The sequence below is a fragment of the Schistocerca piceifrons genome, chromosome 8 (genome assembly GCF_021461385.2).
Source record: "Schistocerca piceifrons isolate TAMUIC-IGC-003096 chromosome 8, iqSchPice1.1, whole genome shotgun sequence".
Classification (NCBI taxonomy): Eukaryota; Metazoa; Arthropoda; class Insecta; order Orthoptera; family Acrididae; genus Schistocerca; species Schistocerca piceifrons.
Genome location: NC_060145.1, coordinates 136,001,107 through 136,023,918, shown reverse-complemented (window position 1 = coordinate 136,023,918; position 22,812 = coordinate 136,001,107). Strand labels below are relative to the sequence as shown.

Below are 22,812 nucleotides of genomic sequence, written 5' to 3'. Positions count from 1 at the left end.
TTCCAGCTGGAGGTTCTTCGTTTGTAGTTGAATGGTTGACCTTTTACCTGATCCATCAACCACTGTAGTTTGTTTTACTCAACTATTTGCTCTGCTCCTTTTAAGTGTCCTCTATTTTGTGTTATTGCGGTGTTCATTTTAGCTCTACTCCTTGGTGTTCCCTCCCTCTGTGTGCAGAGGTTACGGTTTTACTGTATAGGCCTTTTATAAGTATGTCTGTTTGGAACAGGGGACTGAAGACCTCGATGTTTAGCCCCCATCAAACCTCAAAACCAACCAACCAATTTACACCTTTTCAGTCATCCAGTGTCCAGTGCCGTCACTCTTTGCGCTAACACTAGTATTGTTTAACAGTCGCTACAGAAATGTGTAGCTTATGAGGATCTGCTCGACAATTTTATCCGGTTGTTTTGGCTCCCTGCGCATAGTAATAGCTCTAACTGCTGGTACCATTTTGGAACTCACGAGTCATTCCTTATGATGATTTCACGCGATTTTGTACAACCTGCCTCCACAGTCCCTGTCCATCAGTACATGCGGTCTGCCTGATCATGGTTTAGCTTTGGTTGTTCCTTCACGTTTCCACTTCACAATCACATCACCAACGAGAGATTTGGGGTAGCGTTAGAAGTTAAATTTCCCTGGTGGATGTGTTACTCAGCTGACAACCAATGACTAGTCCACGTTCTAAGTCACTGCAGCGACCCACACCACTGTTACTGCTTCTTTACTCCTCTTATACTGGTGCATCCGCTTCTCATAACATTTAATGGTCAGTTCCGCATTACCTAAGGATGTCCGGATACTTTTGATCACATGCTGAACGCCATTAATATGGAAGGTCTGACAACTGTATTGAAAGCTAGAAAATCATTTCGCATAGTAACAGTGTAGACACTGCTAATGTTGAGATAAATATGGACGATAATTTCTTCACAGCAGACAGCTGCAATGCTATACCATCCGCTGGAGGCGTAGAAACTGCACTGAATTAGAGATAATACAGCTGCCAATATAAAGGTAAACGAAGTCTTCGTCGTCCTGACGAACTGTATCTCATAATTAACAACAGAACGAAAACAAATCATAAGTTCGGTGAGAAACAAGAGAACTGTGTAAAAGAAAATACTTGTCCTACGAAAGATTATCGAGCAACGAAGGGCTTTTAGTCATGATTTTCAGATTTTCAGAAACCGTTTCACGATTTCATGGGAGAATCGCAATGCACTGTAGAGGGTAATAATTATATCTCGTAACATCGTTTAAAAACGTACTACACTCTCAAATGTCTCTAGACACTCCACTCAATTCGACTTGTATGACGTCCTGCTGTTGCAGTAGGATATGTAAATGAAGGCAGAATCATTGCCGACATGTTAATTATATATTCATAGAAAAAAATCAATGGAGGGAACTGAGTGTGTTTTAACGGATAACGGCTGTAGGTGGCCACACGTTCGCTCATTCTACCGCACGTTGGGAGAAGAACGGAGGGGAGGAATGTTCTGGGCTAACGACGAGGTCGCAAAAACGGAGCAAAAGCTCTGATCATTTCAGACTCAGACAGAAAGTCGCTCGATCCTTTGCAAAAGAGCTTTTTATCTAAAACTAATCTTGATGTCTGAGTTTTATGACCGCTCCTAGGTGTGATCGTATCTTTCTTTTGTTACCCAGTGACTCATCGGCATTGCTGTTGTTATATTGTTTCTTTCTCGCTCAATATCGTCTACAGCTTCTGTCCGCTGCAGATTCCTGTTTAGTCGTCTTTGATGCAGGTCATCGTAAAACAAGTACTCTATAAAAATCGTCATTTGCTCGTTATTTGAGTATCTTTCTGTTCTTCTCCCATTTTGTAAATATATATATATATATATATATATATATATATATATATATATATATATATATATATATACCTCTTACTCTTCCCTCTAGTTTGCCGTTGATTATTGGACAATCTATAATAGCTGACAACGTAAATTAGTGGTTGTCTTTTTTTTTTTTTTTTCGAGTGAGTATGTTTGTTAATTTTAATCTGTTACAAACAGCATAAAACTTCCCGTTTCTCCCCAACTATTCCCACTAGTCAGATGGGGATCTCTCCTAGCTGCCGTTTACATTCCACGGAGGTATTCTTCGGTGTTTACTGTATTTATCTAAAATCGCATAGACGATATTAGAAAAATCTGTGGACTTGTCAGTTTTTCCCTCTTCAGGTGCCCAGATTCTTAATTACTACCAATTTCTTCTTCCTGCTGGATGGCCAATACTGTGTTTTTGTCGCTAACCTAGTTAACGTCTTATGTCTAGCGGTTCTAGGCGCGCAGTCCGGAACCGCGTGACTGCTACGGTCGCAGCTTCGAATCCTGCCTCGGGCATGGATGTTTGTGATGTCCTTAGGTTAGTTAGGTTTAATTAGTTCTAAGTTCTAGGGGACTGATGACCACAGATGTTAAGTCCCATAGTGCTCAGAGCCATTTGAACCAAAGTCTTATACTTTTCTCCTCAGTTTTTTATGGGTGTAAATTGCTAAACCATTCCTGGCTCTCTTGTAGAGCTGGTCCGAGGGTGCATTTTTATTCCATTGCAATTTATTTCTTTCTCAGTTATAGCAGTGATGTCTATTTTAATATTCTTCAACAGTTTAACTCGTTCTTCCTCTTTATTTCTTTTCTAACGTTCCAGGTGGCTACTTTGTGTCCTCGAGATATTTTTTTGCTTGTACTTTTTCGTAGTTTTGTTCGAAATACACAGAAGCGCCAAAGAAACAGGTATAGGCATGCATATTCAAATACATACATATGTAAACTAGCAGAATACGGCGCTGCTGTCGGAAACGCCTATGTAAGACAACAAGTGTCTGGCGCAGTTGTTAGATCGGTTACTGCTGATACAATGGCAGGTTATCAAGATTTAAGTGAGTTTCAGCGTGGTGTTAGTCGGCGCACCAGCGATGGGACACATCATCTCCGAGGTAGCAATGATATGGGGATTTATCCGTACGACCATTTCACAAGTGTACCGTAAATATCAGAAATCCGGTAAAACATCAAATCTCAGACATCGCTTTGGCCGGAAAAAGATCCTACAAGAACGGGGCCAACGACGACTCAAGAGAATCGTCCAACATGACAGAAGTGCAACTCTTCCGAAAACTGCTGCAGATTTTAATTCCGGGCCATCAACAAGTGTCGCTGTGTGAACCATTGAACGAAATATTTTCGATATGGGCTTTCGGAGCCGAAGGCCCACTCCTGAACTCTTGATGACTGCACGACACAAGTCTACCTTTCGCCTGGGCATTTGGCTGTTGACTGGAAACATGTTGCCTGGTCGGACAAGTCTCGTTTCAGATTGTACGGGTATGGAGACAACCTCATGAATCTATGGAGCCTGCATGTCAACAGGAGACTGTTAAAGCTGATGGAGGCTCTGTAATGGTGCGGGGCGTGTACAGTTGGAGTTATACGGGACCCCTGATACATATAGATAGAACTCTGACAGGTGACACGTACGTAAGCATCCTGTCTGATCAACTGCATCCATTCATGTGCATTATGCATTCCCACGGACTTGGGGAATTCCAGCAGGACAGTGCCACACCCTACACGTCCAAAATTGCTGTAGAGCGGATCCTGAGTTTAACACTTCCGCTGGCCACCAAACACCCCAGACATGAACTTTACTGAACATATCTGGGATGCCTTGCAACGAGCTAGTCAGAAGAGATCTCCACTTCCTCGTTGTCTTACGGATTTTTGGGCAGCCCTGCAGGATTCATGGCGACAGTTCCCTCCAGCACTACTTCAGACATTAGTCGAGTCCATGCCACGCGATGTTGCGGCACTTCTGCGTGCACGTGAGGGTCCTAGACGATATTAGGCATACGTACCGGTTTCTTTGGCTCTTCAGCGTATATGCGTCGGGTTGCATTCCATGTCTTGTTTTGGTACATTGGTAAGGGACGTTCATGCGAAGGACATTTGAAGTCGGAAACTTCGTAATAGGGCACTGCTCACAGTGGCACATGTAGCTGCACATCTTTGATACCCCAAACAAAACGGAAATTGAACAGTAGCTGACTGGATGAGCAGTGTCTGGAAAAGTCACAATTTTGCTCTTTTCAAATAATGTTAGGCGTCAGGTACACTGTGAGGTATTTAATCCACAGTGCGTGGCGGCTGTAGTTAACGCCACAGGTGGCATTGTTATTTTGGGGGTGTCATTCATACCATCGTAAGTATCCACTTATTCAGGTTACAGCGAACATGAACGAGCATATTCCAACATTCGTGGTGAACAAGTATTGGTCTGAATTCCACGCCTTCATGATGAGAAGGCCGTAGACAGTCCCGTCTTTAAAGATAACAGCCGCTTTCATAATGCTGAATGCATACGTTCCTGGTTTGAGGAATATTCAATCAATCGCACTTCGACTTCCCTGTTATTGTATTGATGAAGCTGTCAGTTGTACTCAGGTGATTCACGGGAAAAGGTTCCCTGCTTGATTATGTCCATATGATGGGAATTAAGAGTTTCAAGACTGGATGGTAGTGGGAGCTAGATGTATGGGACATTCCATTGTAGAAATCTTTAGGAAGTTCAGTGTTCCGAGATCTACAGTGCCAAGAGAGGGCCGGGAATACCAAATTTCAGGCATTACATCTCACCACAGACAATGAAGTGGCGTTTTCGTAAAGTTTTCAGTTGTAACAGAAAAGCAAAAGTCCCTGAATAACCGATGAAATCAATGTTGGACCTACGACGAACATATGCACTAGGAGAATCTGGCGAAATTTGGCGTTAATGGGCCATGACAGCAGACGACCATCGGCAGTGCCTTTGCTAACAGCACGACATCGCTTGCAGCTCGTCCCCTTGGCTTGTAATGCCGGTTGGGCCCTAAATGACTAGAAAACTGTGGCCTGGTCAGATGAGTGCCGATTTCTGCTAGTAAGAGCTGATGGTAGGGTTCGAGTGTGGCGCTGATCACACGAGCCATCGAACCAAGTCATCAAGACACTGTGCAAGCTGGTGGTGACTCCATAATGGCGAGGCCTGTGCTTACATGGAATGGACTAGGTCCTCTGGCCTAGCTGAACAGATGACTGATTGGAAATGGTTATGTTCGGTTACATGCAGACCAAATACGATGCGATTTTTATGGATGACAGTATGCCATGTCACCGTGCCATAATTGTTCACGATTGGTTTGAAGAACAATCTGGATAATTCGAGTGAATGATTTGGCCACACGGATTGCTCGACATGAACCCCATCCATCATTTATAGGATATAATCGAGAGGTGAGTTAGTGCACAAAATCTTTCACCGGCAACACTTTCACTGTTATGGACAGCTATAGAGGCATCATCACTCGAAATTTTTGCAGGAGGCATCCAAATACTTGTTGAGTCCATGCAACATAGAGTTGCTACACTATGCTAGGCAAAAACAGTGTGACTTCAGTACACTGGCTTCCATTCTTCCCATTATAGTCCCATGGCTGACGACTTTGAGAATGGTGATGACGTGGTCGCTTCCTAGACGATGACCCATTCCCTCTTAGTGAAGTGTGAATGAGAGGAGCAATGATGAACTTGTTGGACGAGAGTAGGTTGTACGATCTTGCTGTTATAGTCTAGCACTGACAGGTCTCTCACGAAGCTATGTTTTGTGTGACTGTGGACTGTTTAAGAGGGAAATTAAATCACGCAATGTAAGCATATCCAATTGTAAATTTGTTCTGTAGGAGGAAGACTGGTGTCTGGAAAGAGTTTGGGGCTGTAATTACATTTCAAATGTAATTCATAGAAAGTTCCTTAAATACTAACAAATAAAAAAATTTACAAGAGTCCGCAAAATTTTTTATGGACACACACACACACACACACACACACATATATATATATATATATATATATATATATATATATATATATATATATATGGTTATAATAGAGGGAAACATTCCACGTAGGAAATATATATCTAAAAACAACGATGATGTGACTTACCAAATGAAAGTGCTGGCAGGTCGACAGACACACAAACAAACACAAACATACACACAAAATTCAAGCTTTCGCAACAAACTGTTGCCTCATCAGGAAAGAGGGAAGGAGAGGGAAAGACGAAAGGATGTGGGTTTTAAGGGAGAGGGTAAGGAGTCATTCCAATCCCGGGAGCGGAAAGACTTACCTTAGGGGGAAAAAAGGACGGGTATACACTCGCACACACACACACACACACACACACACACACACACACATATCCATCCACACACATACAGACACAAGCAGACATATTTAAAGACCTGGCTAAGGTAATGAGGAAAGAGGTTTTAGGTAGGGTGGCAGGTGATCGGCGTGAAAGGAAGTGCTCCATCGCAGCGAGGCCCTGGACGTGCGGGATATTTGTGTATAAGGAAGTGGCATCAATGGTTACAAGGATGGTTTCTGGGGGTAACGGATTGGGTAAGGGTTCCAGGCGTTCGAGAAAGTGGTTGGTGTCTTTTATGTAGGATGGGAGATTGCACGTAATGGGTTGAAGGTGTTGGTCTACGTAGGCAGAGATACGTTCTGTGGGGGCTTGGTAACCAGCTACAATGGGTCAGCCAGGATGATTGGGTTTGTGAATTTTAGGAAGAAGGTAGAAGGTAGGGGTGCGGGGTGTCGGTGGGGTCAGGAGGTTGATGGAGTCAGGTGAAAGGTTTTGTAGGGGGCCTAAGGTTCTGAGGATTCCCTGAAGCTCCGCCTGGACATCAGGAATAGGATTACCATGGCAAAGTTTGTATGTGGTGTTGTCTGAAAGCTGACACAGTCCCTCAGCCACATACTCCCGACGATCAAGTACCACGGTCGTGGAACCCTTGTCCGCCGGAAGAATGATGATGGACCGGTCAGCCTTCAGATCACGGATAGCCTGGGCTTCAGCAGTGGTGATGTTGGGAGTAGGATTAAGGTTTTTTATGAAGGATTGAGAGGCAAGGCTGGAAGTCAGAAATTCCTGGAAGGTTTGGAGAGGGTGATTTTGAGGAAGAGGAGGTGGGTCCCGCTGTGACGGAGGACGGAACTGTTCCAGGCAGGGTTCAATTTGGATAGTGTCTGTATATGTGTGGATGGATATGTGTGTGTGTGTGTGTGTGCAAGTGTATACCCGTCCTTTTTTCCCCCTAAGGTAAGTCTTTCCGCTCCCGGGATTGGAATGACTCCTTACCCTCTCCCTTAAAACCCACATCCTTTCGTCTTTCCCTCTCCTTTCCTCTTTCCTGATGAGGCAACAGTTTGTTGCGAAAGCTTGAATTTTGTGTGTATGTTTGTGTTTGTTTGTTTGTGTGTCTGTCGACCTGCCAGCACTTTCATTTGGTAAGTCACATCATCTTTGTTTTTAGATATATATATATATATATATATATATATATATATATATATATTTATTTATTTATTTATTTATTTATTTATTTATTTATTTATTTATTTATTTATTTATTTATTTATTGCACGCATGCATAGATGCTTTCTTATACAGGGTAAATCACCTAAAACTTGCACCGCAAATATTGCGGAAGTGGAAAGTGCTACTGACTTGTGGTTTCCACAGAATGGATTGGAAGTCACTGGCTCGTACCGTTAGCCAATAAAGAAATTGTGATAATACAAAGTTTATTTTTTGTGAAAACATACTTTTTTAAGCAAAAGAATGCCTATTGACCTTAACAAGCTAAAAGTAAGTTAAATTAAAATGTCGGTGGCTTTTCTTGCACGATTCTAGTGCTAGTCGTTTGAGACCCTATTTCGGAAATTTTCCACGTAAATAGCTGGTTGTGCCATTGAGTGCGTAGTTGCTAGATACAATGTTATGTTTGCTTACAGTAAGCCTGTGTGTTCCTTGCGTGCATTGCAACTTGTTAATCAGTTAGCATATGACAGTCCAAGCAGCAGACCGTGAGTATACGATAGGCTTTACAGTGCCGACGTGCTAATGGTGTATGGATAGTGTAGGAAGAATGCAGTCCGTCGTTGCATGGTTTATGTGGCAAGACATCCCAATAGACAGCAACCATCTCGGCACTCGTTTACCAGCATCTTCAATCAGTTACGTGACAGTGGTAGTGTAGCATGTAACAACGTGACAGAAGGAAACTAGTCTCGACAGAAGAGGGGGAAATTAATGTTCTTGCTGGTGTTGGAGTTGATCCACGCATTTGCTCCAGCATAATCAAACAAGGAAGTGGTATGAGTCAGGCCTATCACATCTCTCTCCATCAGGAGCTGTATGGAAACGATTATGAGAATAGTTCTGGACATTTAAACAAGATACTCCATGTGTCCCATGTATCTTTACCAATCATAACCAGGTAAACCGGCGAAACATGCATTATTTGTCTGTTGACAATGCCCGTTGACTTCATCAGGTGGACATCAGAGTCCAAGGAGCGTAAATGTACTTTGTTGGATAGTGAACCATCAGTTCGTAGAACCTTGTTTCATACATACAACACTAAGTGCACACAAGTATTGCAGCCCCCTAACAGACCATCTTCCATAGATGCTAGAAGACATTCCTCTGCAAACTACACTCCTGGAAATGGAAAAAAGAACACATTGACACCGGTGTGTCAGACCCACCATACTTGCTCCGGACACTGCGAGAGGGCTGTACAAGCAATGATCACACGCACGGCACAGCGGACACACCAGGAACCGCGGTGTTGGCCGTCGAATGGCGCTAGCTGCGCAGCATTTGTGCACCGCCGCCGTCAGTGTCAGCCAGTTTGCCGTGGCATACGGAGATCCATCGCAGTCTTTAACACTGGTACCATGCCGCGACAGCGTGGACGTGAACCGTATGTGCAGTTGACGGACTTTGAGCGAGGGCGTATAGTGGGCATGCAGGAGGCCGGGTGGACGTACCGCCGAATTGCTCAACACGTGAGGCGTGAGGTCTCCACAGTACATCGATGTTGTCGCCAGTGGTCGGCGGAAGGTGCACGTGCCCGTCGACCTGGGACCGGACCGCAGCGACGCACGGATGCACGCCAAGACCGTAGGATCCTACACAGTGCCGTAGGGGACCGCACCGCCACTTCCCAGCAAATTAGGGACACTGTTGCTCCTGGGGTATCGGCGAGGACCATTCGCAACCGTCTCCATGAAGCTGGGCTGCGGTCCCGCACACCGTTATGCCGTCTTCCGCTCACGCCCCAACATCGTGCAGCCCGCCTCCAGTGGTGTCGCGACAGGCGTGAATGGAGGGACGAATGGAGACGTGTCGTCTTCAGCGATGAGAGTCGCTTCTGCCTTGGTGCCAATGATGGTCGTATGCGTGTTTGGCGCCGTGCAGGTGAGCGCCACAATCAGGACTGCATACGACCGAGGCACACAGGGCCAACACCCGGCATCATGATGTGGGGAGCGATCTCCTACACTGGCCGTACACCATTGGTGATCGTCGAGGGGACACTGAATAGTGCACGGTACATCCAAACCGTCATCGAACCCATCGTTCTACCATTTCTAGACCGGCAAGGGAACTTGCTGTTCCAACAGGACAATGCACGTCCGCATGTATCCCGTGCCACCCTACGTGCTCTAGAAGGTGTAAGTCAACTACCCTGGCCAGCAAGATCTCCGGATCTGTCCCCCATTGAGCATGTTTGGGACTGGATGAAGCGTCGTCTCACGTGGTCTGCACGTCCAGCACGAACGCTGGTCCAACTGAGGCGCCAGGTGGAAATGGCATGGCAAGCCGTTCCACAGGACTACATCCAGCATCTCTACGATCGTCTCCATGGGAGAATAGCAGCCTGCATTGCTGCGAAAGGTGGATATACACTGTACTAGTGCCGACATTGTGCATGCTCTGTTGCCTGTGTCTATGTGCCTGTGGTTCTGTCAGTGTGATCATGTGATGTATCTGACCCCAGGAATGTGTCAATAAAGTTTCCCCTTCCTGGGACAATGAATTCACGGTGTTCTTATTTCAATTTCCAGGAGTGTAGGAGGAACCTGTGGTACCAACATGATGGCTGTCCAGCCTGCAGTGCATGTAGTACTACAGCATGTCTACACGAATTGTTTCCATACATTGGCTTGGACGCAGAGGACCTGTACCTTTGCAGGCCCTTTCCCCAGATTTGACGCCTCTGGCTCTTTTTTTGTGGGGAAAGCTGAAAGATACTGTTTACAAGACATACGAACTACACCCAATGATATGTAATTATGTATTACTGTAGCCTATTCGGACATCTCCACTGAAACGCAAGCACGTGTGCAGTAGCAGTCATTCTACACCAGACTAAAAGCGTGTTTTTTCCACCGCCGGCGTCATTTTAAACACAACCTTCGATGACTAGTTGACTCGTTACTTGTCAGAAGCCACGTAACTAGTGTATGCACTTGTGTTGTTCTTCAGTTTGATATATCGCAGGAACTGTAAAAGTGTCAGTGTCTGAACTTTCAAAATACAGTATTTCGTTAACTACTCACACTAGAGCCCTGCAACAAACACCTCTGACATTCTGATTTACCCATCTTTTCATTTTAAAAATGTATGTTTGCACAAAAGAGTAGACTTTCTAAACATTACTACAGTCTGTTGATTGACAATACGAGCCTCTGACTATCAATCCATACTGTGGAAACTGCACATCAACAGCGCTTTCCATTTCCTCAATATTCGAGGTGCAACTTTTAGGTGATTCACCCTTTATACAAGCACATACATATTTCCCTATATGCATGTATATATACACTTAAGTATATACGTGGGTTGGAGCTTAAATAGTGGCAACATTTCTGTGGAGACACTATGCAATGGAATCAACTATTGTCGCTGATAGCACACCTACTTTACCTCCAAGCAAATGGACTCTCCCGTCCCACGTAAATGGCGTGCGCACAATTGAGGGAAACAATCACTTGTGACCGAGCGGTCTAACGTAAAAGTGTCACTATGTTTTCGAAACAGGAACAACGGAGTTGGATCAAGATAGAATACGCCAGAGGTCGTACAGCACGACAGTGTCAAAAAGTCCTTCAAGAGGCGTGCGGGGAATCGGCATTGGCGCACAGAACAGTCACACGTTGGGTAAAAGCCTTCAGAGAAAGGTGGCAAACTGTGGCACACATGCATCGGGAAAGTTGTCCTAGCGTCTCTGAAGAAGTGCATGCTGTTGTTGCGTTAGTGGACAGTGATCGATGTCATACGATTCGTGAGCTTGCCCACGAAACCGGATTAGCGCATACGACTGTGCTTCGCGTCCTGAAGGAACGCCCGGGCATGCGAAAAATTGCATCGCGATGGATTTCGCATGAATTGACGGAAACTCGGTTATGGATGCGTTACGACGCTGCTCAGACGCACTTGGAGCGCTATGAGCGCGAAGGAGAGGCTTTCTTACTCCGCATCGTAACACTGGATGAGACATGGGCCACATCGTACGAGCCAAAACTGAAACGCGTATACAACGAATGGCGTCATTATGGGTCGCCGCGAAAGTCGAAAGTGCGTCAGAGCCCCAGTATGGTGAAAGTTATGGTGTTACTCTAACACATTACGTTCCTCCACGGCAGACCGTCAATGCACAGTATTACTGTTCGTATTTGGAACATCACCTGCGACCAGCTTTGCGAAACAAGCGGCGACACTTTCTGCGCAATCACCCACTATTTTGCACGACAATGCGCGGGCGCATACAACCCAAGCTGTGGCTGCTCCATTCGGTCGATGGGACTGGGAAGTACTGTACCATCCACGATACTTCCCGGACTTCTTGTGACTTTGATTTGATTCCGAAGATGAAGGAACCACTTCGTGGCATTCGCTTCAGAACAGTTCCAGAGATTCGACAGGCAGTAGACGGCTCCATTCGCACCACCAACAGAACAGGCTCTAACGGTATACTACGCCTTCCACATCGCTGGCAGCGGCTTCTACACAACGCTGGTCACTACTTTGAAGGACAGTAACAGGTAAAAATGGAAATGATCGAATGGCGTCAGTGGCTGGGAGTTCCCAGGCGGGAAGATCGGCCGCCAAGTGCAAGTATTACTGAGTGCGACGCCACATTGGGTGACTTGCGCGTCGGCAGTGGGGATGAAGTGATGATGACAGCACAACACCCAGTCCCTGAGGGGAGAAAATCTCCTACCCCAGCCGGGGATCGAACCTGGGCCCCCGTGGGTGGCATTCCAACGCGCTGACCCCTCAGCTAATGGGGCGGACTACTGTAACAGGTGCAAACATGTAACTCTTTTGCATCGGTTTTGAATAAATAGTTGCCACTATTTAAGTTCCAACCGTCGTACATCTACGGGACAAACATAATTACATACATATACTTACATATAGGCATATACAAACATACGTATAAACAGAGCTATATTCACTGCTATCCGATCTGTCAGTGTATTGACAAATCCTTAACAATTGTGTGTATAGTGACAAAGCTGCGTGTCCACGTATATACTTGGAAACTTGTGTACTTTCTGTCCTTTCTACACTGATATTGTCTTCTTGTGCCCAGTAAGACTCGCTCGACGAGTTTTCAGTTAAATTCGCAGCAGCTGAGACAGGACGAGTCGAATTTTCGAGTGTATGGAAACAGCGACATCGGAGATGGCGTCAGAGGATCCGCTGGCGACTTTAAAGCGAATATAGAGACCTCATTTCTGATCTCCATTCGCTGTATGTGGTCTGGTGTTTGAGCTGCTTCTGCTGGCTATGACACGTCTGACACATCTTGTGCTCTCTCACCCTCCTGAGCTGCGGCCATTATCACGTCCAGAGTCGGTGTTACACGATATGAGCATGATTATTCGTGGCGGTAACGAATTTTTTGCGCGGTGTGCTTGTCATACTTGTTACACACAACTGAGCGACGAAACTGCGGTATCACGTATCGATACCACCCTGTGGGCCTCATGCAAGTTTGACTGGCGCTGATAGCAGTAGTGTAGGATCTGGCGGACGCAATAGTGCATGCGTGGTCAGCCGCGGCTCCAGTGGCTCCATGCCTCGAGCGCCCTCCGGCGCCGCAATATAGGACGGTCGGTGGCAGTGCGTCAGTCCATTCGCGCTCAGAGCCCCTTCCCAATGTAATACCACGCAGAAGCCGCCTGATCAGGGCTCTGTCTTTGTAGTTCGTGCTTTACTAGAGACAGACTCTTCCTTGTGGACTTTTTCCCTCGCTCTCGTCTGGTGATGGCTATCCAGTAGTCTCTCCATACTCTTGCCCGTTGCGGCCGCTCTGTGGTCTTTGTGTGGTCCCCAGGTCATTTCGGCATCCCGGAAAATGAACGTGTTGACACGCTGGCCAAACAGGCTGTCGGTGCAGCAGCCTTGGAGATTGGCCTTTCGGAGAGTGGCCTCAGGTCAGTTTTGCGGCAGAAGGTACTTCGCACCTGGGGTGAAGAATGGCGCACCCCTCCTTCACCCAACAAACTTCGGGCTGTCAAGTAGGCTACCGGAGCGTGGCGCTCCTCCTTTCGGGTCTCTCGTAAGGACTCCGTTGTCCTCAGCCGGCTGCGCATTGGCCATACCTGGATAACGCACAGCTATTTATTGCGCTGCGATGCCCCACCTTTATGTCGTAGCGGGTCAGCTTTGACGGTGGTCTACATCTTGTTGGACTGCCCGCTTTTAACTTCGCTCAGGCAGACGTTTGCGCTGCCTGATACGCTTCCTGCAGTTTTATCAGAGGACACTGCGATGGCAGATTTAGTTTCAAGTTGTATTCGTGCAGGGGGCTTTTATCGCTTGATCTAAGTGTTTGTCCTTTTTTTTGTGTTGAGTCTGGCCTTTGGCCTACGATTTTAGACTGGGGTTTTTAGTGCGTTTCTTGGTGGTTGGCTTTTCCTTTTTTGTTTCTATGCTCGGCCAACGACTGCCACACTTGGTGTGACTTTAATTCCTTTTTTCTGGACTCTGTCTGTGTCTTTCTTGTCCTGTGTCGTCTTTTGTCATTTCCATTGTGTGTTCGTATTCTTTGTGGGTGTGTAAAGTTCGTGGAAAAAGGGACCGATGGCCGTAGTAGTCTGGTCCCTTGAGTCCCACAAACCAACCAACCTTGTGGACTTTGAACTGGACTCCAATTCAAAGAAAATGGTTCTAAGCACTATGGGACTTAACAGCTGATGTCATCAGTCCCCTAGACTTAGAGCTACTTAAACCTAACTAACCTAAGCACATCACACACATCCACGCCCGAGGCACGATTCGAACCTCCGACTGTAGCAGCAGCGCAGTTCCGGACTGAAGCGCCTAGAACCGCTCGGCCACAACGGCCGGCGACTCCAGTTCCTGCAACAGTATTTGTAATTAGTCTCGGAGAATTAGAAGTTAATTAAATGTCCTGTTTGATGCGTTACCTTGTTCAGTAATCATGTCTGCTCCTATCCAGTTTTTCTGCGATGACAGTTGCCGCACTACTCTGCAGCCCACCTCAGCAGTGTACTCATCCAATCGCGAATCCCATGGGACCCTTCTTTGCTCCAGCGACATACCACAGACTGCAGCTAGAATTGGCGAAGATTTACCGTAGTGGCCGGCCGCGGTGACCGAGCAGTTCTAGGCGCTTCAGTCGGGAACTGCGCGACTGCTACGGTCGCAGGTTCGAATCGCGCCTTAGGTTAGTTAGGTTCAAGTAGTTCTAAGTTCTGGGGGGGCCGTGCGGTTAAAGGCGCTGCAGTCTGGAACCGCAAGACCGCTACGGTCGCAGGTTCGAATCCTGCCTCGGGCATGGATGTTTGTGATGCCCTTAGGTTAGTTAGGTTCAAGTAGTTCTAAGTTCTAGGGAACTAATGACCTCAGCAGTTGAGTCCCATAGTGCTCAGAGCCATTTGAACCATTTTAAGTTCTGGGGGACTGATGACCTCAGATGTTAAGTCCCATAGTACTGAGAGCCATTTGAACCATTTTACCGTAGTGCTTTTAGGAACGGCAGGTCCAATTGTCTTTTCTCTGTTGAGTGATCGTAGTTGATCTGTTCTACGAGCACTTATTTCAAAACGTCATGTCGGTGCACCGCGATGGCTGAAGCAAGTAATTGTACTACCAGCTTCTTCAGCAGAGACTGAATCCAGTCCCAGGCTTAGCTGTATCATCTTCCTTTCAGTTGTAATAGGCTACAATCACTGAGCGACCGTAAAGACAGATTTTGATCTGCCCACTGACTTTACCTATAACCAAATCAAGTTTGGATTTTTCGTCAAGTCGGTTGCTGGACACAATGAAAACTTCTCCATACGCTAATTTTGATTCTGTTCATCTTTTGTTTGTCAGTAAAGCTTTGAATTCGTTAAAACCTGAAATGAAACCCTCTTTAACTTCGTAGGAAGTTCGTAGCATTGCTATTGAACCATCAAGAGTCTGTCGCATGTCACACAATCTTTCTCAGCAAATACCTGTCAAAGACACATTGTAGCTTTCAGACTATTCCCGCCATTAATTATGGTTGGTTCACATCTAAAAAATTTTAGACTGTCTTGGACATTTTTTCGTCACTCGTACCAATCACTAGTTAACGAAAATTTAAGTTTATGAATTTTAAACTACTAAGACACTTCTTGATGCAATAATGTACCAACAGCCGTATGATTTGTGGAAGTTTTTTATTTTATGAACTTCTATGTGCTACCAGTTTCGGCATTAGATTGATGCCATCGTCAGGCCCCACTCGTTATAGTCGTAAAATCGCTACACACGGAAGGAGCCATATAACTAGATCCGTGAATCAATCGTCCTGCAACAGCTCTTGGTGTCGCCTGGCCATTTTACGACTATGACGAGTGGGGCCTGAAGATGGCATCAATGTAATGCCGAAACTGGTAGCACATAGAATTTCATAAAATCAAATAAACTTCTAAATATCATACGGCTGTTGGTAAATTATTGCATCAAGAAGTTCAAGCCAGCCGTCGTCCCACGATCCATAATGGATCAACGAAGATTATTAAGAGACTAGTAGCAAATGCTTATCTACTTTATCCTCAAGCAATTTTGAAATACTCTCCTTTCTATTACATTTGCCGACACAGCTCTCCTTGGAGTTAACTTTTCTTTCCTGCTGATACTATTTTTGTGATGAATCACCATCTAGATCCAAGGTCTGCAAGTAACTGAATTGCACCTCTCCTTACCGTTGTGTACACAACACAAATTCTTTCTCAGTGAAGAATTCCGCAGATTACACTGCTGTAAGACATTAGTGAATGAAAATATGAAAAGAAAGTTTCTTGATGTTATCACTCACGAGCTGTGAACTGGATACTGATAGCGTGTCCCACTTGGAGAACGCAGTGAGAGAGAAAGGAATTTGGCCGTCCCTTGTGTTGCAGATGGCCTCGCTGTTGCGGCAGCTGCTGCTGGTGGCCTCGTTTCTGTCTGCGGCACACGGGGCGCGCATCCTCCACGTCGTTCCGATCCCGGCGTGGAGCCACTGGCACATCTTCCGGGCGCTCATGTGGGAGCTGGCTGACAGGGGACACCACGTCACCATCATCACGCCGCTCGCCGAGAAGGAGCCTCACCGCAACTGGACTATGGTTCCTGTCGCGGCCAACCTAGACATCATGCCTAGTAAGTGGTTCACACCTCCAAGCAACTGGGATTCCATTTACTACTCCTTCTTATTGTTACATGAAGTAGTAGCTCTTATCACCTACCGCTTCATTGCGATCTATCTTCTACTTGGCAAGTCAATGCTTCTCTTTCCTGTTCAGGAGGCCCCCCTGCGGGTCCGGGGATTAGAATTGGCCCGAGGTATTCCTGCCTGTCGTAAGAGGCGACTGAAAGGAGTCCCACCCCCTCAAGGGAGTCGTTAGCGCCTGAGTCCGGAGACGGACGGTTCCACGACCTCTATTTGCGGTCATTTTGCTTTTTCACTTCTCGTTTCTTCCTTCCTTTGGTTGGTTCCTTTCTTTGCTCTTATCCACCTCACTGTCTTCCTTACTCTTTCCCTTGTCTTCTTCTCCTTGCCATCTCATTGCCTTCTTCTCCTTGCCATCTCATTGCCTTCTTCTCCTTGCCTTCTCATTGCCTTCTCCTCCTTGCCTTCTCTGGTCTCCGCCTCGGCGTTTGAGACAGTCTGTCCTCTCTCCCTCTCTCTTCTTTTTCCTCTTCTTCCTTCCTCCCTGTGCGTGCCTGAAGGCCGACCCAAGCGTTCGCACGCGTAGCCGGTGACGGGGTAACGCGTAATTCCCCGCCCTGGGTAGACATGTAAGGCACGCACGTACCCCCTGGTAAAGGCCAGGCCCAGGGAGGGGTGATTGCCTGAGCTGATACCTTCTGACCATGCCGATTGGTCCCTCCGTCTGTTTCTCGGGAGGTGTGACCTGAGGTGTAAACATTCACCTAAGGCGGGAGTGCCCTCTGAGAGGGTCCCCACAAGGAAGGAGCACGCCATCGGAGACGCTGGCAATCGTGGTGGATTCCTCCGCAATGGATTTCACTCCATCTCTCTCGACTTCTGCCCAAAAACGGAAACTTGACCAGCCACCAGTGACAAAAGTACTACCGCCTGCCCCACAGCTCCTCGTCGTTTCTCGATCTGAGGACGGAAAGGATTTTTCCTCTGTCAACCCTTTCGTTATCCAGAAGGGCGTAGATGCCATAGCCGGATCTGTCAAATCTTGTACCAGGTTGCGTAACGGTACCTTATTACTAGAAACTGAGAGCGCCTTTCAGGCACAAAAACTGCTTCGGGCCACACTCCTGTGCACGTTCCCTGTCCGGGTGGAGGCTCACCGAACTTTGAATTCGTCTCGTGGTGTGGTCTATACTAGATACCTCGACGGATTGACTGACGAGGAGATTCAATCTTTCCTCGCTGAGCAGGGTGTGACGGCTGTCCGTAGGGTCATGAAAAAGGTCAACAATGACCTTGTACCGACCCGGACACTTTTCTTGACCTTTGATAGTGTTAAGCTGCCATCGCGCATCAAGGCGGGCTACGAGGTTATTTCTGTTCGCCCCTATGTCCCGACACTTACGCGCTGCTACCAGTATCAGCGTTTCAATCACACTCGACAGTCTTGTTCCAATGCGGCTAAATGTGTCACTTGTGGCAGGGATGCCCATGAGGGTGACTGTCCACCTCCGTCTTCTCGTTGTGTGAACTGTCAGGGAGACCATGCCGCATCCTCCCTCGACTGTCCTGTCTATAAGGAAGAACGCTGTATCCAAGAAATTCGGGTCAAAGAGAAAGTGTCCACCTCGGCTGCTCGCAAGCTATTGGCTAGTAGGAAGCCCACGCTGCTCCCAGCGGGGAAATACAGTACTGTCCTCGCCTCTCCTCGGACTACCAGGGAGGTGGCAACCCAGATATGCGATCTGACCTTCAGCACCACGGTCGTCCGTTCGGCCAGTGCTAAGATCGCGCGGTCGACGTCTCCTCTTCCTCCCATCACCCCACAGACACCAGCCCCTTCATCAGCTTCTGCTAAGAAGAAGACTCCGAAGTCAGATGCACGGGCCTTCAAGAAGGAACCGTCCCGTGCAGACTTCCTACGTACCTCGACCTCCCAGCCTTCGACCGGTACTTCCACCAAACGACCTTCCAAGAAGGCTCATAGGAAGCACAGTTCTCCTTCTCCGCCACGGCGCATTTCTTCTCCTGCGCCACCCAGCGGTTGCCGCCCCAGGCCGTCAACCGTTTCGCCTGGCCGCACCGCTGGTAGCCGAACATCTGGCCGTTCACCGGCGGAGGAAGCTCCCCCTCCCGGCCATCTTCCCAAGATGGCCGATGAACCTATAGACCCAATGGACGATGACTGTCCGCCTACTGATGGCGGCGGCAGTGCTCGCTCGAAGCCAGGCCCTCAGCGGCTTTCGAGGTGACCCCTTCTTTCATCTTCCTTTTTTTCTTACGATGGCACTTATTCACTGGAATATTCGCAGCATTCGCTCCAACCGAGAGGACTTGAAGTTGCTGCTCCGCTTGCACCGTCCGCTCGTCGTAGCCCTCCAGGAAACGAAGCTACGCCCATGCGATCAAATTGCCTTGGCACACTACACCTCTGTACGTTTTGACCTACCCCCTTTGGTAGGTATCCCGGCTCATGGCGGGGTTATGTTGCTGGTCCGGGATGATATTTACTACGATCCCATCACGTTGCACACCGGCCTGCAGGCAGTTGCCATCCGCATTACTCTCCCCACTTTTACATTTTCCATTTGTACCGTTTACACTCCATCGTCTTCTGCCGTTACCAGGGCAGACTTACTGCTCTGCTACCTGCACCATTTTTGTTAACTGGAGACTTCAATGCCCACCATCCCCTTTGGGGCTCTCCAGCATCCTGCCCGAGGGGCTCCCTGTTAGCAGACCTTTTCAACCAGCTCAATCTTGTCTGCCTCAATATTGACGCCCCTACTTTTCTTTCGGACACATCTCACACCTATTCCCATTTAGACCTCTCTATATGTACTCCCCAACTTGCACGCCGGTTTGAGTGGTATGCACTTTCTGATACATATTCGAGCGACCACTTCCCATGTGTTATCCATCTCCTGCAGCATACCCCCTCTCCGTGCTCATCTAGTTGGACCATCTCCAAAGCAGACTGGGGGCTCTTCTCTTCCAGGGCGACCTTTCCGGATCAAACCTTCACAAGCTGCGATAGTCAGGTCGCACACCTCACGGAAGTCATTCTCACTGCTGCTGAATATTCCATCCCTCACCGTACTTCTTCTCCACGTCGCGTACCGGTCCCCTGGTGGACCGCAGCATGTAGAGACGCTTTACGTGCTCGTCGACGTGCTTTACGCACCTTTAAACGCCAACCTACTGTGGCGAATTGTATCAATTATAAACGATTACGTGCACAGTGTCGTCGTATTATTAAAGAAAGCAAGAAAGCCAGCTGGGCTGCTTTCACAAGCACCTTCAACAGTTTTACTCCTTCTTCTGTTGTCTGGGGTAGCCTGCGCCGGCTATCTGGCACTAAGGTCCACTCACCAGTTTCTGGCTTGACGGTCGCGAATGACGTCCTTGTGGCCCCTGAGGCTGTCTCCAACGCCTTCGGCCGCTTTTTCGCAGAGGTTTCGAGCTCCGCTCATTACCACCCTGCCTTCCTCCCCCGCAAACAGGCAGAGGAGGCTAGGCCACCTAACTTCCGCTCCTCGAATCGTGAAAGTTATAATGCCCCATTCACCATGCGGGAACTCGAAAACGCACTTGGCCGATCACGGTCCTCCGCTCCAGGGCCTGATTCTATTCATATTCAGATGCTGAAGAACCTTTCTCCTGCGGGTAAAGGTTTTCTTCTTTGTACTTTCAATCGCATCTGGATTGAGGGCCATGTTCCCGCATGCTGGCGCGAATCTATTGTTGTCCCGATTCCTAAGCCGGGGAAGGACAAGCACTTGCCTTCCAGTTATCGACCCATCTCGCTTACCAGCTGTGTCTGTAAAGTGATGGAGCGAATGGTTAACTCTCGATTGGTTTGGCTGCTCGAGTCTCGACGCCTACTTACCAATGTACAATGTAGATTTCGTAGGCGCCGCTCTGCTGTTGACCATCTGGTTACCTTGTCGACCTTCATTATGAATAACTTCTTGCGGAAGCGCCCGACCGCGGCTGTGTTCTTTGATTTGCAGAAGGCTTACGACACCTGTTGGAGGGCGGGCATTCTCCGCACCATGCATACATGGGGCCTTCGCGGTCGCCTCCCTCTTTTTATTCGTTCCTTTTTAATGGATCGACAGTTCAGGGTACGTGTGGGTTCTGTCCTGTCAGACACCTTTCGCCAGGAGAATGGGGTGCCACAGGACTCAGTTTTGAGCGTCGCTCTCTTCGCCATAGCGATCAATCCAATAATGGATTGCCTCCCAGTTGATGTATCAGGCTCCCTTTTCGTGGACGATTTTACCATCTATTGCAGCGCGCAGCGTACGTGTTTCCTGGAGCGCTGTCTTCAGCGTTCTCTTGACCGTCTTTACTCCTGGAGTGTCGCCAATGGCTTCCGTTTTTCTGCCGAGAAGACGGTCTGTATTAACTTCTGGCGCTACAAAGAGTTTCTCCCACCGTCCTTACGACTCGGTCCCGTTGCTCTCCCATTCGTGGAGACAACAAAATTTTTAGGTCTTACATTTGACAGGAAACTTAGTTGGTCTCCACATGTGTCATATTTGGCTGCCCGTTGTACCCGTTCTCTAAATGTCCTCCGTGTTCTCAGTGGTATGTCGTGGGGAGCGGATCGAACCGTCCTACTTCGCCTATATCGGTCGATCGTCCGCTCCAAGCTGGATTATGGGAACTTCGTATACTCCTCTGCACGGCCATCCATCTTACGCCGCCTCAACTCCATACAACATCGGGGTTTACGACTTGCGATCGGAGCGTTTTATACTAGTCCTGTCGAGAGTCTTCATGCTGACGCTGGTGAGTTGCCACTCACCTACCGGCGCGATATACTGCTTTGTCGGTATGCCTGTCGGCTACTGGCAATGCCCGACCACCCGTCTTATCGTTCCTTTTTTGATGACTCTCTCGACAGTCAATACGGGTTGTATGTCTCTGCCCTGCTACCCCCTGGAGTTCGCTTTCGTCGCCTCCTTCAACACCTTAATTTTTCACTCCCTGTAACCTTTGAGTGGGCGAGAGCCACACGCCACCTTGGCTCCAGGCTCAGGTTCGCGTCCACCTTGACCTCTGCTCGCTCCCGAAGGAGGTTACCCCCGGTTCAGTCTACCACTCCCGTTTTGTCGAACTTCGTTCGAAGTTCGTTAATATGACCTTCATTTATACAGATGGCTCCAAGAACAATGACGGGGTCGGGTGTTCTTTTATTGTCGGGGCACAAAGTTTCAAATACCGGCTCCATGGCCATTGTTCGGTCTTCACAGCTGAGCTCTTTGCCCTCTACCAGGCTGTTCTTTACATCTGCCGCCACCGACATTCTGCATATGTCATCTGCTCCGATTCCCTGAGCGCTATCCAGAGCCTCAGTGATCCGTACCCGGTTCACCCTTTCGTGCACCGGATACAACGCTCTCTTCAGCAGCCATGTCGGTATCCCTGGGAACGAAGCTGCAGATGCCGCGGCCAAGGCTGCGGTCCTCCAGCCTCGGACAGCTTCTTGTTGTGTCCCTTCGTCAGATTGTAGCAGGGTCATTTGTCGGCGCATTTTATCACTGTGGCATGCCGATTGGGCTGCACTTACAGACAAGCAGCTTCGGGCCTTGAAACCTCTTCCCGTGGCTTGGACGTCCTCCTCACGCCCTTCTCGGCGGGAGGAGGTAGTTTTGGCCCGGTTACGAATTGGACACTGCCGGTTCAGCCATCGCCATCTGCTGACGGCTGCGCCGGCGCCCTTCTGCCCATGTGGGCAATTGTTGACGGTCCGCCACATTTTAACGTCCTGTCCGGATTTTAACACCCTGCGTCTTGATCTTGGCCTGCCATGTACTGTAGAAGCCATTTTAGCGGATGACCCACGAGCAGCTGCTCGCGTTCTTCATTTTATCAATTTGACAACTCTCTCAAAGGACATTTGATTATGCTGTTTTCTTTTTTTAATCCTATGCCTGTCAGTCTGTCTTTTATCGTGTTTTCCGTTTCGTTGCTGTTTTAAACTTGTGACTCGCGGTGCATTCCTAACGTAGTCTGGGCGCTAATGACAGTTGAAGTTGTGCGCCCTAAAACCACAAAAAGAACTGTTCAGGAGGGAGGAGGGGCTGTTACCTGCTTCCCAATAACTGAACAGGTCCGTGACCCGACTCATATGCAATGGAAGTGCTTTTATCATCTCACCACATCTAGCTTGGAAGACATGGCTACAACTATATGTTCACTGCATTTCCGCTAAA

The 22,812-nt window shown here is 47.9% G+C and overlaps 1 protein-coding gene across 1 annotated transcript in view; it reads left to right on the top strand.

The window, feature by feature from the left end:
• Positions 1-22,812, top strand: part of LOC124711578 (UDP-glycosyltransferase UGT5-like) — a 135,349-nt gene that overhangs the window by 34,337 nt on the left and 78,200 nt on the right. Inside the window, exon 2 of the mRNA XM_047241724.1 lies at positions 16,341-16,581. Coding sequence (XP_047097680.1) covers positions 16,341-16,581 — 241 coding nt within the window. The remainder of the gene's footprint in view (positions 1-16,340; positions 16,582-22,812) is intronic.